Source organism: Anoplophora glabripennis, unplaced genomic scaffold, assembly GCF_000390285.2.
Source record: "Anoplophora glabripennis isolate ALB-LARVAE unplaced genomic scaffold, Agla_2.0 scaffold59, whole genome shotgun sequence".
In the NCBI taxonomy this organism is placed as follows: domain Eukaryota; kingdom Metazoa; phylum Arthropoda; class Insecta; order Coleoptera; family Cerambycidae; genus Anoplophora; species Anoplophora glabripennis.
This window is the reverse complement of record NW_019425991.1, coordinates 885,845-898,278: the sequence shown is the minus strand read 5'-3', so window position 1 is coordinate 898,278 and position 12,434 is coordinate 885,845. Positions and strand designations below refer to the sequence as shown.

Here is a 12,434-nt window from a genome sequence, read left to right as displayed (position 1 = left end):
AAAAGTTATTTTCAAATATGCAATTACAGCTTTAGTATGAAGATTCGGGTTTTGTGATTATTTACGTTTTACATTATAAATTATTTGTATTATCTTTATACTTAAATTGCAAGGTTGTTCATAAACATTAACAAATGGAAAAGTTATCATATTTTCAACAGATAAGAGAGATAAATACAAATAATTTATAATGTGAAACGTAAATAACCACAAACCCTGATTATTCATGCTAAATGGCTTAAAATATTAATTTTAGCTTCAATTAAATTTATTCAATATTTGAGCATGCAAAAAAACGTCATATGCACTGCAGTCAGTAAGTGTCTTTACTAATCAGTTAATAACACTTACTTAATACATTATTTCGAAAAAATATTACCAAGTTCCTAAAACTAGGAGATCCAGAAACATATACCAGTCATTGTTTTAGCATATATGCTTTCTTAGAGATTATGCTCAGATGTCACTACTTGGAATATTTTAGATGTTGGAAAAGAGACAAAGTAGCTGAAAGATATGTCGAAGATTCTCTTCAACACAAAATCAAGATTGGGATGAAAATTTTGAAGACAGCAATGCTGTGCGCTGCTTATTCTACAATTAAAGTAGCAAGAGATATTAATAAAATGCTGTTTCACAAAGAAAATGAGCTCCTTGCGTTAGTTTTCCCTAATGACCAAAAAAATGTAGTCGTTAGTGATTAAAATTTGACTAACCACCAAAAACCAACTTGTAGGGCATCTATAATGCTACAACTGCTGGACAAATAATATTCAACTACCAGAAATAAAACTAAAACAATTCGTACACATCGTTTTTATTCTGTACGTTTTCACATCCAGTTTATCTTTGTTCCAGATAGACTTTGTAACCTTGTCTAGGTCTTATGACGATCTTAGTGATCAGCTCGATATCCTCCACTGATTTGTATCCAGTGNTTTAGCTTCAATTAAATTTATTCAATATTTGAGCATGCAAAAAAACGTCATATGCACTGCAGTCAGTAAGTGTCTTTACTAATCAGTTAATAACACTTACTTAATACATTATTTCGAAAAAATATTACCAAGTTCCTAAAACTAGGAGATCCAGAAACATGTACCAATCATTCTTTTAGCATATACAAACTTTCTAATAGCTGTTTTACATTGACAATTTATTGATGAATAAATTGACGAAGTTCTTTATTATTAATTAATTCACGAATTTATTGGTAAATAGTGTGATTTTACACTGCTACAGACTTTGTCAAGTTTTTTGACGCATGAATCAGTTCTACCAACGAATCAAAGAAGCAAATAAATTTCAAAAATGTCACCTTTGCACTCATAAGTGTAGTGACACAACAGCGGTACCGTTTTGACACATATTATATAAATATTAGTGTTTGTAAGTAACAAATCAGTAAAAACAATGCAAAACTAGTACGACGCCATACAATCATTTACATATTACAATAACATAACCTCATTACTGATCTGAAGCTGGAAATCTGTTGAGTTGGTACTTCCGAACTTCACGAAGAAATTGACGAAAATTAGAACATGCTCTAATTCGTCAAGAACTTGATGAATAAATTCATAGAGTTATTAACAGCAGATTTGGTGTATTACACCTGTCCAATTTCTTGATGAAGCGACTTCATGAATTAATTCATCAATAAATTGTCAATGTAAAACAACTATTAAAGATTATGGTCAGATGTCACTACATCGAAACATTTTGGAGGTTGGAAAAGAGACAAAATAGCTGAAGGATATGTCGGAGATACTCTTCAACAGAAAATCAAGATTGGGAAGAAAATTTTGAAAACAACAATGCTGACGCTGCTTATTCTACAAATAAAGTGGCAAGAAATATTAAAGAAATGATGTCTCACAAAGAAAATGAACCCGTTGCCGTTACTCTTCTCTAATGACTAAAAAAATTTAGTCGTTAGTGATTGAAATTTGACTTTAACCACCAAAAACCAACTTGTAGGGCATCTATAATGCTACAACTGCTGGACAAATAATATTCAACTACCAGAAATAAAACTAAAACAATTCACACATCGTTTTTATTCTGTACATATTCACATCCAATTTATCTTTGTTCCAGATAGACTTTGTAACCTTGTCTAGGTCTTATGACGATCTTAGTGATCAGCTCGATATCCTCCACTGATTTGTATCCAGTGAACATCCTGTACTTCCTCACAGTTGTCGCCGCTATAGTTTTCAGGCTCATCATGGCATACCTGTTACCTGAAGGGAATACAATCTTTAGGGGGCATCTCGTCGGTCATTTAACATAACTTTCTTACCTATGCAATTCCTAGGGCCGTAGGAGAAGGGGATGTAGCAACATGGATGACGCTTGGCTACCTCCTCAGGAAGAAACCTGTCTGGGTCGAATTTCAAGGGCTCAGGCCAGTACTTAGGGTTCCTGTGGATGTTCAGGCTGCTGATGAGGGCGGAACTACCCTCTGGTAGGGTGCATGTTCCTGCGGAAGGGCACACTGTCAGTGTTTAGTAAACTGGGTGTTTCCTAAATACGTGCAGGAAGTACAGAAACATATTTATTCTACACTGAAAGAAATGCGTTTTATTCTTTATTAGAAATCTATATACCATTAAAAGACCATTGTATACTATATGTGACAGTTAAACAGGTGAATATTGGATATAAAACGCGTATTGCTAGCACAGTTGTATAGTGACTATAAACCTTATTCTTTATTAAATTATTGTATAACTAGTATACAACGTTTTTTATACCCTTTACGAAATAATAGCAATAACTGTTATTAAAGTGTTCCATATCGTTATTAGAACATCTAGTACTGGTTATAAGTTTTATAATAATAAATGTATTAAACTGTTGTATACTCTGTATGAGTTAAAAACATATGTCATTAAGTTTTCAGAAATTTTATTGGATAACTGTAATTACAAGCTAAGGTTCTAATGTAAACATACATAAAACATACTTTTAAGCATTAAAAATGATGACAAATCGCTCCCAAAACTGTCCAGTTTATTTTCTTAGCAACGATGCACCCGTATTTTCTTGTATTACATGAGAATTTGCACTATAACTCTTCCACCTTAAGAATGAAGCATCCCCAGAAAGGTTGAGCTTCTTTCCATATAATTTTATTTCCTCTGGTTGATTGACTTTATACCCATGCTCTTCTTTGTCACCGTTAACCTTCTGTTCCTCCATCTTATGTAAAACTTAACATCAGCGATTTCTAATAGGACCTACAAAATAATAATTTTTAAGATTTAGACAAGATTTACATTTGAAAAAACAAAACAATTACAAGCCATAAAACAGTTAGATACTTACATAATAATTTTCCATTTCACACAACGCGATATGATCATGTATCCCACAAAACATGTGCATATACTGTCCATTTTCATCAAACTAGACGTGTGTAAGTCGATGCACAGCGGACTGTCGGAAATTTTACGATTGTTGTATTTTCTCTTCTTGAGTAAAGATAATAAAGACGTTGTGGTTTTGTGTGTTTATTTTGACAATGATTGAACATGTATGGACAATAAAAGTGGACTGTATAAGATAGTTGAGTACCGTTCTGCTTCATGCATAGCATGCTACTGAAATCTTAGAAGGGATGAGCTCGTGCGGCGAACCCTAAATCAGCGGCTGGAATAGCCAGGTTTCTTATTGAGTCGGCGCACTTCGCTCTCGGGTCTGACATATGATTATTATTACAAGACTATGAATATAACTTAACAACGATCATAACCGATTATGCACCGAGAGGTGACGATCACTTAACCATTATAAGATGCGTTTTACACGTTAAAAACGGAAACATATTCAGTATAAGAACGAATAATTCTGTTAATACAATTGTTATATACAAATTCGGATACTGGTCTTTATACAACAAATCTTCCCTACTATACAACTGGAATATAAAGTCTATAACACCTAATAATGTATAAGTAATTCATTATAACCTTTATTTCATAGATGCATAAGGTGTATTAAGCACCTTCCAGTTAAACTGATTGAATAATGAGTATGGAGATGATTGCTTTTTTTTAATAAAAGTTGTATATTGGTTATAAAAGTTTTAATATGCGCTATACACATTATTCTAGATAAAGAGTTTAATAAGCCCATTTCTTTCAGTGTGACTGTAACCAAGGGTTGTCAGTAAACAAACAATATTTTTTGAGTTGAAATCATGTTGAAATCCTAAGCCAGAGGCTGAAAAAATGGAAAATATGGAAATTCCATCTGAAATTTTAGAAAAAGCTAATGCGGCTACTGCAGGCATCATTCCGGAGAAATCAAGATCTACATACAACAAAGAACTGAAGGAATTTCAAGATTGGAACATCAAAGAAAGGGTGAAAGGCGTAAATGAAGATGCCTAGCTGGCTTATTTTTTCAATTTAAGTGAGAAATTAGCTCCATCCCCATTGTGGACTAAATATTCCATGTTGAAGTCAACCTTGAGAGTTTACAAGAACATTGAAATTTCTTTATTCGAGAGACTAGTGGCATTTCTAAAGTTTAAGCACAAACATTTTCAACCAAAAAAATCCAAGGTCTTAGAAAGAGAACAAATCGAACAATTTTTGGGTGAAGCCCTAGACGAAGATCATCCTATGAATAAGGTAGGTTCTACTGAATAGTTTAACTGAGTTATATTTATTAAATTGATTGTTTTTAGGTCGCGTTGATATTAGGGGTATTTGGCGCTTGCCGTTGCGAGGAATTGACCCATCTAAGCATAGACAATATAGAGGACAAAGGGCAGTATATCCATATCATGATTTCAAATACTAAAACTAACAAACCAAGAAGCTTCGTTGTGTTAAATGAAGGATTTTGTGTTAATCCAATTGAATTAATTAGAAAATATTCTAAACTAAGGCCTCAAAATGTGCAGCATAAAAGGTTCTTTTGCAATTTTCAAAAGGGAAAATGCACACGTCAATGTGTTGGTATTAATAAGCTATCAAAAATCCCTAATGTTGTTGCGCGACTTTTGGGCTTGAAAGATTCTAATTTATATACAGGACATGACTTGCGTCGCGCATCTGCAACTCTCTTGGCCAATGCTGGAGGGGATATTACAACACTCAAACGCCACGGTAGATGGAAGTCATCTACCGTGGCAGAAGATTATGTAGAAGAGTCAATTTCCATCAAAATTGATATTGCTAAAAAGATACAAGGGGTGCAGACTCCTGAAGCAAGCACAAGCAAAGGGGCAACCTGTTCTATATAAATTTACCACAATCACAAAATGATTCCAATAATCCTTTGGCATCAAATTACGGCTTTACCATAAATGTTAATGTTAATATTAATAAGTAGGTAGATTGTAAGTTTGTAGCATTTTAGGTTATTTGTTGACTTATTACTTTTACTTTAATATAAGCTTTAATACATAGGATCGACAGATACAACAATTTTTCTTTAAATGCAATATTGTTCTTACCCAGATTTATGTCTTCTCCTATGGTTCTAAGGAAGTACACCCCAACCGGGAAGAGACGCAGGGTTTCTTTTATCACCCTCTCTAAGTACACGAACCTGGGCAAGTCCGAGGCTTCCACAGAACGTTCTTCCCCAAGTACGTCGATGACTTCTTCGTAGACCTTTCGCTGTAACGTGCACAAATTCGTAACACATCAAAAACGAGCGATCGTAGTATTTATTACCTGTATTTCTGGATACAATCCTAGCATTTCTAATAAGAAACATAGGGTGGTACCAGAAGTGTCAGTTCCCTAGAAAAAAGTTGGGAGGGTAGTTGTCCTTCATCGATTTAAAATAACTTACAGCAATAAGAAAAATGTTGACTTCCTCCCTAAGTTCCTGTTCCGTAAAATCTGAATTCTCCAGAATCAAATCCAGAAACGCTAGTTTTTTCTTTCCGCCTGAAAGAAAGCACTTGCACCGTACATACTGGGTGTTCTACAAGCTCTATGACCAACTTTGACAGATGGCAGCAGGGTTAAATTCAAACATTTCTTCTTGTATGAACAGGCTGTCTCTCAAACTCGACAGTATGGGCCTACTGTGAGGATACAAAAAATACCTTCAGAAAATCGCTAAAATCTTCAGTAAAATGGAGAAATTTAGGAAGTGACGAGATCTTGACATGCTACACATGTTTATTTAACGTAATTAACCGTCTAGTCTTCGAAAAATCGCTGAAGATCTTCAGAAAAAAGGCGAATTTTGAGAAGCGACGAGATCTTGACATGCGGCATATGGTTTCCCGTGTATTTTTGTCTCCTGAGCACGAATCCATAGTCTGTTTTGTCCATCACCCTTCAGTTTTCCGTAAATCGCTGAATACTTCCAAAAATTCGCTAAAATCTTCAGTAAAATGGAGAAACTTAGGAAGTGACGAGATCTTGACATGCTACACATGTTTATTTAACGTAATTTTCCACCCTGAATCCGATTCCGATATCAGAAGTACTCCATAACCGTCTAGTCTTCGAAAAATCGCTGAAGATCTTCAGAAAAAAGGCGAATTTTGAGAAGTGACGAGATCTTGACATGCGGCATATGGTTTCCCGTGTATTTTTGTCTCCTGAGCACGAATCCATAGTCTGTTTTGTCCATCACCCTTCAGTTTTCCGTAAATCGCTGAATACTTCCAAAAATTCGCTAAAATCTTCAGTAAAATGGAGAAACTTAGGAAGTGACGAGATCTTGACATGCTACACATGTTTATTTAACGTAATTTTCCACCCTGAATCCGATTCCGATATCAGAAGTACTCCATAACCGTCTAGTCTTCGAAAAATCGCTGAAGATCTTCAGAAAAAAGGCGAATTTTGAGAAGTGACGAGATCTTGACATGCGGCATATGGTTTCCCGTGTATTTTTGTCTCCTGAGCACGAATCCATAGTCTGTTTTGTCCATCACCCTTCAGTTTTCCGTAAATCGCTGAATACATTCAGAAAATCGCTAAAATCTTCAGTAAAATGGAGAAATTTAAGAAGTGACGAGATCTTGACTTGCTACACATGTTTATTTGACGTAATTTACGTTATTTTAAGATAATACTTTCTATTGAAAATTGACCTTACCTCATCCCATTTAACACCACGTGTCCCAAATTTTATTTAAATTTCTTGTAACCTCACAGTAGGCCCATACTATCGACTTTGAGACACCCTGAACATAGATCCGATTAGTTTTTGTTTAGAAGTTACAAACATTTTAAAAAATAAAATTTCTACGTTCATACAAGAAATGTACAAAATTTAGCGAGCTACCATCTGTGAAAGTTTGTCATAGAGCTTGTAGAACACCATGTATAAAATATGGCTTTTGTTATACCTTCTTCCAATTCAGCAACCAAGGAATCTCGCCTGTTTTCTTTCTGTTTCTCCAAAACCTCCAGTTTCTTTCTTATAACCTTCAACCACATCAGTATTTGAAAACATTATGATAAAAAAGGGATTAAGGAATGTATACAGGGTGTTCCATCAGGAATCGCCACTATCGATATCACGGAAGGTACTTATCCGATCAATCGGAAAATTTGGCAACCTAGCAAAGGCAGCTGGGCCAACACAGCTAAAAATTTATAGTCTGTTTAGAAATGAAAGAGAGTAATAAAAGCTCATTATGTATGCAAATCGTAAATAAATGTAGTACTGGTGCTTATATTCAATATTTTTATATTATGTATTTTCCGTATAGATGAGGTCTACTTTTAACAAAACTTTGTGCGATCGGACTGTACTGAATTGTCTTTGTCTATGCCGCTTCAATTTCTCGGTCCATTTCTCTTATAAGTAAACAATATAAAAACAGCATTTCAACACATGAGGCTACTTTAAGCATCATAACCGGGTTAAGAGGGTTTTTAGTAATTTAAATAAAATTATTCAATATTATTATCAAAATATTTATTTAAATTTAATGAATAGACTTTTATTCCACACAAAAATATATGTATTTTGAAAATTCAAATTATGGTGAGTAAATGTAGTGTTGTATAAATGTACAATAAAGAAAATAAAAAAGTAGGTATATTAAAATTCATCCTCTGAATATTCTGATGAATTATCTTCGTCTCCTAGATTGATAACGATAGGTTCCACAGTAACGTCAATTAAATTATCGAGTTCCCACATTTTCTCCTCTTCTTTTTGTACATGATGTATACATCTTTGCCAGTTATCTGCAGTTACTCGTTCCAAGGAATTTTTTAACAAAATTTTCACGTCACTTAATTTAAACGTCGTATTATTTCGCGCTACATCTCCTTTTACCTGCGCCCAGACTAATTCGATTGGGTTAAGTTCACAGTGATAAGGTGGTAACCGTAGTACCGTTATTTGGCGATTTGTTGCCATTTCATCGATAACATATTTTTTCTGATCTTTATTAAGATTGACAAGTGTCAAAAGTTCCTTTTTCACCATATTTGTTTCAAAAGAAATGTTTTTTCCGGATAACCATTGAATTATATCGGCTTTCCTCCAAGCAGTCGTAGGCGTCCGCTCGGTCTGCCGTGAATGGTAACTGGCATTATCCATGACAATTACAGACCCCGGAGGAATAAGATCCAACATCTGTGTAAAATACTCTTCGAAAACATCTGCGTTCATGTCTTCGTGATAGTCACCTGTATTTTTAGATTCAAATAAAAGTAAACCGCCATCTACAAAACCACTGGCACTACCTATATGTGTCACTATTAATCTTCGCCCTTTACCTGAAGGTGCCTTGAACCCTGTTGAAAGTCCATCCAAAAATGCTTGTCGAAAACTTTTTACATTTTTATCTTGCCATACTTTTGTTACAGTATATCCCTCGTTGACCCAAGTTTCGTCTAGATAATAAATATTCCTCCCTTCGTCACGGAATTTTCTAATTGATCTTAAGTAGGATCTTCGCCAACAAATAATTTCATCTTTATCGATAAGAACTGACTTCCTGTTCTGCTTTTCCCAGCAAAAATTCAACTCTCGTAAGACGGCCCATAATTTGCTTCTACTGATTTTTGGCAAATCGTTGTCCTCTGAAAGTTCACTTAAAATTTTGTTTAGCGTTGGTATTTCTTTTTTAAAATAAAATGAGTGTACTTTTCTGCGAATGACATTTTTGAAGAAATCATCTATAACGACTTTTGACCTCCCTGTAGATGATTTTGGGGGATTTACAGTATCTTGTTCATTTTTTGTTTCCTTTAAAAGTCTGTAGATAGTCGATTTTCCAATCCCTGTCATTTTTGTTAGCATTAGTGTTACCCGATAATTACCTGAAACGAAATATTAGCACGCCCATGGCCGGTTCTTATCTCGGGGTTTTATTACTCTCTTTCATTTCCAAACAGACTATAGAACTTTATGACACTTCCGCTTATACTGGAAGTAGACATTAACTTTCTTATTTTAAATGATACACCCTATCTAAGGTGTCCGCGTTTTTTGTAGCAGGACTTTCACAACCTGTACTAAGTCTTTTTAAAAAAAAAGTTCATGTAAACATGTATGTATAGATGCGTCGTTTTCGATTTACAGTGTTCAAGTTTAAAATGAGAATTAATTTTTTAATCGTAAAACGAAAACTCTTTTTTATACTTTGTTGAAACTTGGCAACATTGTCTGTAATAATAATACTCATTTTCTCACAAAATTCAGTTTGTCCTATTTTCTCCAGTGGCGTCACAACAAGATACCAGCTTAATAAAAATAGAAAAAAATATGGTATGCCACTACTTTTTGGTAAGTTTGAAATTTTTCTCACATTTAGCTATCAAAGATACAACTTTTTGTTATTTACTTTTTTCCTATCTCGCTTTGTTTAGACAGAAATAAAACTTTTTGTTTCACACAGTTTATTATTGTAAGATAATAAAAAAAAATAAACAACACGGTATGGAAAAATAACTTATTGTATAAATGGACCTTAAAGGAGCTGCTCGAAATGCCCGCCATTTCGTTCTACACACAAATTACAGCGACCTATCAAAGACCGCCTAACGTCTCTCAAATGATGTGGAGTTATTCTGAGAGCAGCGTTTCGGATTCGTCGTACAAGTTCCTCTTGCGAGTTAACAGGCGTAGAGTAAACTGCATCCTTAATAAATCCCCAAACAAAAAAATCCAAAGGTGTTAGATCAGGCGATCGCGGAGGCCACCCAACTGGACCTCCACGACCCACCCATCTCCGTGGATACTCTTGTATTCAGCCAGTTTCGTACCACCAGAGAGTAATGCGAAGAGCATCCATCTTATTGAAAAAACGAGTCTATTCGTTGTTGAAGAGGAACATCGTCTAGCATGTTATCATGCTGGGCAGTTAAAAATTCAAGAAATAATTGACCGCTTAATCTGTTGGGCAGGATGTAAGGTCCCAACAAAAAATCGCCAAACACTCCCATCCAAACGTTTACACTAAATTCTTGTTGGAACCTCATAGGTCGAATCAGACGTGATTTTCATTATCCCAAACGTGGAGTATTGGAAATTTACTACACCACGACTTGTGAAACAGGACTTATCCGTCCAAATAATTTTATTAAGAAACTCTGGATTTTCTCTTACCTGATTAAGTACCCAATTACAAAAATTTACGCGACATTGTACATCAAAAAGCAGTGGCGTACCATATTTTTTCTATTTTTATCAAGCTGGTATCTTGTTGTGACGCCACTGGAGAAAATAGGATAAATTAAATTATGTGAGAAAATGAGTATTAAATTACAAACAAAGTTGCCAAGTTTCAACAAAGTCTAAAAAAGGGTTTTCGTTTTACGAATAAAAAATCAATTCCCATTTTAAACTTGAATACTGCAAATCGAAAACGACGCATCTATACATATATGTTTACATGAACTTTTTTTTTAAAAGGACTTTTAGTACAAGTTGTGAAGGTCCTGCTACAAAAAACGCAGACACCCTGTATATCATTGCATTTTCGGATTCGAAGTATTATTTTCTTTCAATTATTTTCTTGGAGAACACTATTAGAACAACATTTTGACGCAACATACCTTGGAGGTGACTTCATGAAACCCTGCCAGGTGCTTGTCAAGCCTCCTGCTGAGAGGGTACAACTTCCAGGTCCAATCTAAGTGATGCCACACCGTAAATATCCTTATCGTCGCGATCAGCATAATTCTGAAACACGATAACACTTCGTGTCAAGTATTTGCTGAACGCCCTGTGCATTAAAGGAACCATGAATTTCTCCACTTAACACTTACTCTTCCAAGTGAATCGCAAATACGTTGCCTTCCCTCTGGGTATTCATTTTTAGTCCCATGGCGGTTTCTGAAAGCGAAAACTTTGCCAGGGGAACTTTTTGTAAAGGAAAGGACCTTACCACAGATTATGTCCATCATCATCGCTGACACAGGCTTGCTGATGTCGATGTTCTTGCGACCGGCGTACGCCCTCAGTATGTCCGTGAAGACGATGGCCTGTTCGGTGAAGACGTCCACGAAAGAGTCCAGGATTCTCTGGTTGAAGGACGGCAGTATCAGCTTCCTGTGCTTCTTCCATTTTAGGGCTAAGAAAGACAAGTCAATTTTTTTCGTTTCTTTGAACTATGACAAAAAAGTAGGTAAATATAGAGCGTCCTATTAAAAAAAATGTCGGTAATGTTATAGGTCTGTCAAACATGGCTCAAAAAAATAGAAAATATTACAGAAAAGGGACACACTGTATCTAGGTAAAGTAACAAAAACAAATGCCAGTAATAAATAAAAAAAATTGATAACAATAGTCTTTAGTGTAAGGTTTATGTGGGAGAGTGAATCGCATATTCCACTGCTCTTTTCAAATAACGAGCGTTCAAATAAAAACGTGGTCGAAATTGGCTCTGACCATTGGACGTAGGGAGTAGCTTATAGCGACCAACTTAACATCATTTCTCAACGAGCTGTATAGCAACTGTCAGTTTCAATAACGTTAATGACTATATAACTTTATTTTAAAGAATAATCGTGATAACAATAACAAACAATTAAAGGAGCTGCGGAAAGTGTCCCCCTCCTTGTTATAACAATAAATTAAAGCAGCTGCTGAAAGTGTCCCCCTCCTTGTTCCAAGCACTTTTCACACCTGTTCCTCAAAGAATTAAAGACATTTTCTAAGATGCTCGGGGTATTGTTAATTTCACGAATCTTGTCTATAAGTCGAGCCTGCAGATGGTTTAAATCAGGAATAGGCAGTTCAAAAATAGTGTTTTTAAGGTAAGGCCACAAAAAGAAATCACACGGCGTAATATCACATGACCTCGGTGGAAATTCATGTTCAGCATTGAGACTTATTAGTCGATTTTGGAAAACTTCCCTCAACATATTCATCGTCTCGCCTGCCGTATGTGCCCTTGCGCCATCTTGTTGAAAGTAAAAGTTTGTAATTTCGTTTTCTTCCAGCTGGTTAACAAAAGGAGCGATAATTTCTTCTCTATACCT

The 12,434-nt window shown here is 35.2% G+C and overlaps 1 protein-coding gene across 1 annotated transcript in view; it reads right to left on the bottom strand.

Annotated features, from left to right (window-relative positions):
* Positions 1-2,052: 2,052 nt before the first annotated feature.
* Positions 2,053-12,434, bottom strand: part of LOC108906335 (cytochrome P450 4C1-like) — a 19,638-nt gene continuing 9,256 nt past the window's right edge. The window contains exons 3-11 of the mRNA XM_023457223.1: positions 11,339-11,524; positions 11,220-11,286; positions 11,007-11,133; positions 7,337-7,415; positions 5,818-5,915; positions 5,697-5,765; positions 5,474-5,639; positions 2,306-2,485; positions 2,053-2,246 (exon numbers count right to left, since the gene is read on the bottom strand). Of these exons, the coding sequence (XP_023312991.1) occupies positions 2,086-2,246; positions 2,306-2,485; positions 5,474-5,639; positions 5,697-5,765; positions 5,818-5,915; positions 7,337-7,415; positions 11,007-11,133; positions 11,220-11,286; positions 11,339-11,524 (1,133 nt within the window). The 3' untranslated portion in view covers positions 2,053-2,085. The remainder of the gene's footprint in view (positions 2,247-2,305; positions 2,486-5,473; positions 5,640-5,696; positions 5,766-5,817; positions 5,916-7,336; positions 7,416-11,006; positions 11,134-11,219; positions 11,287-11,338; positions 11,525-12,434) is intronic.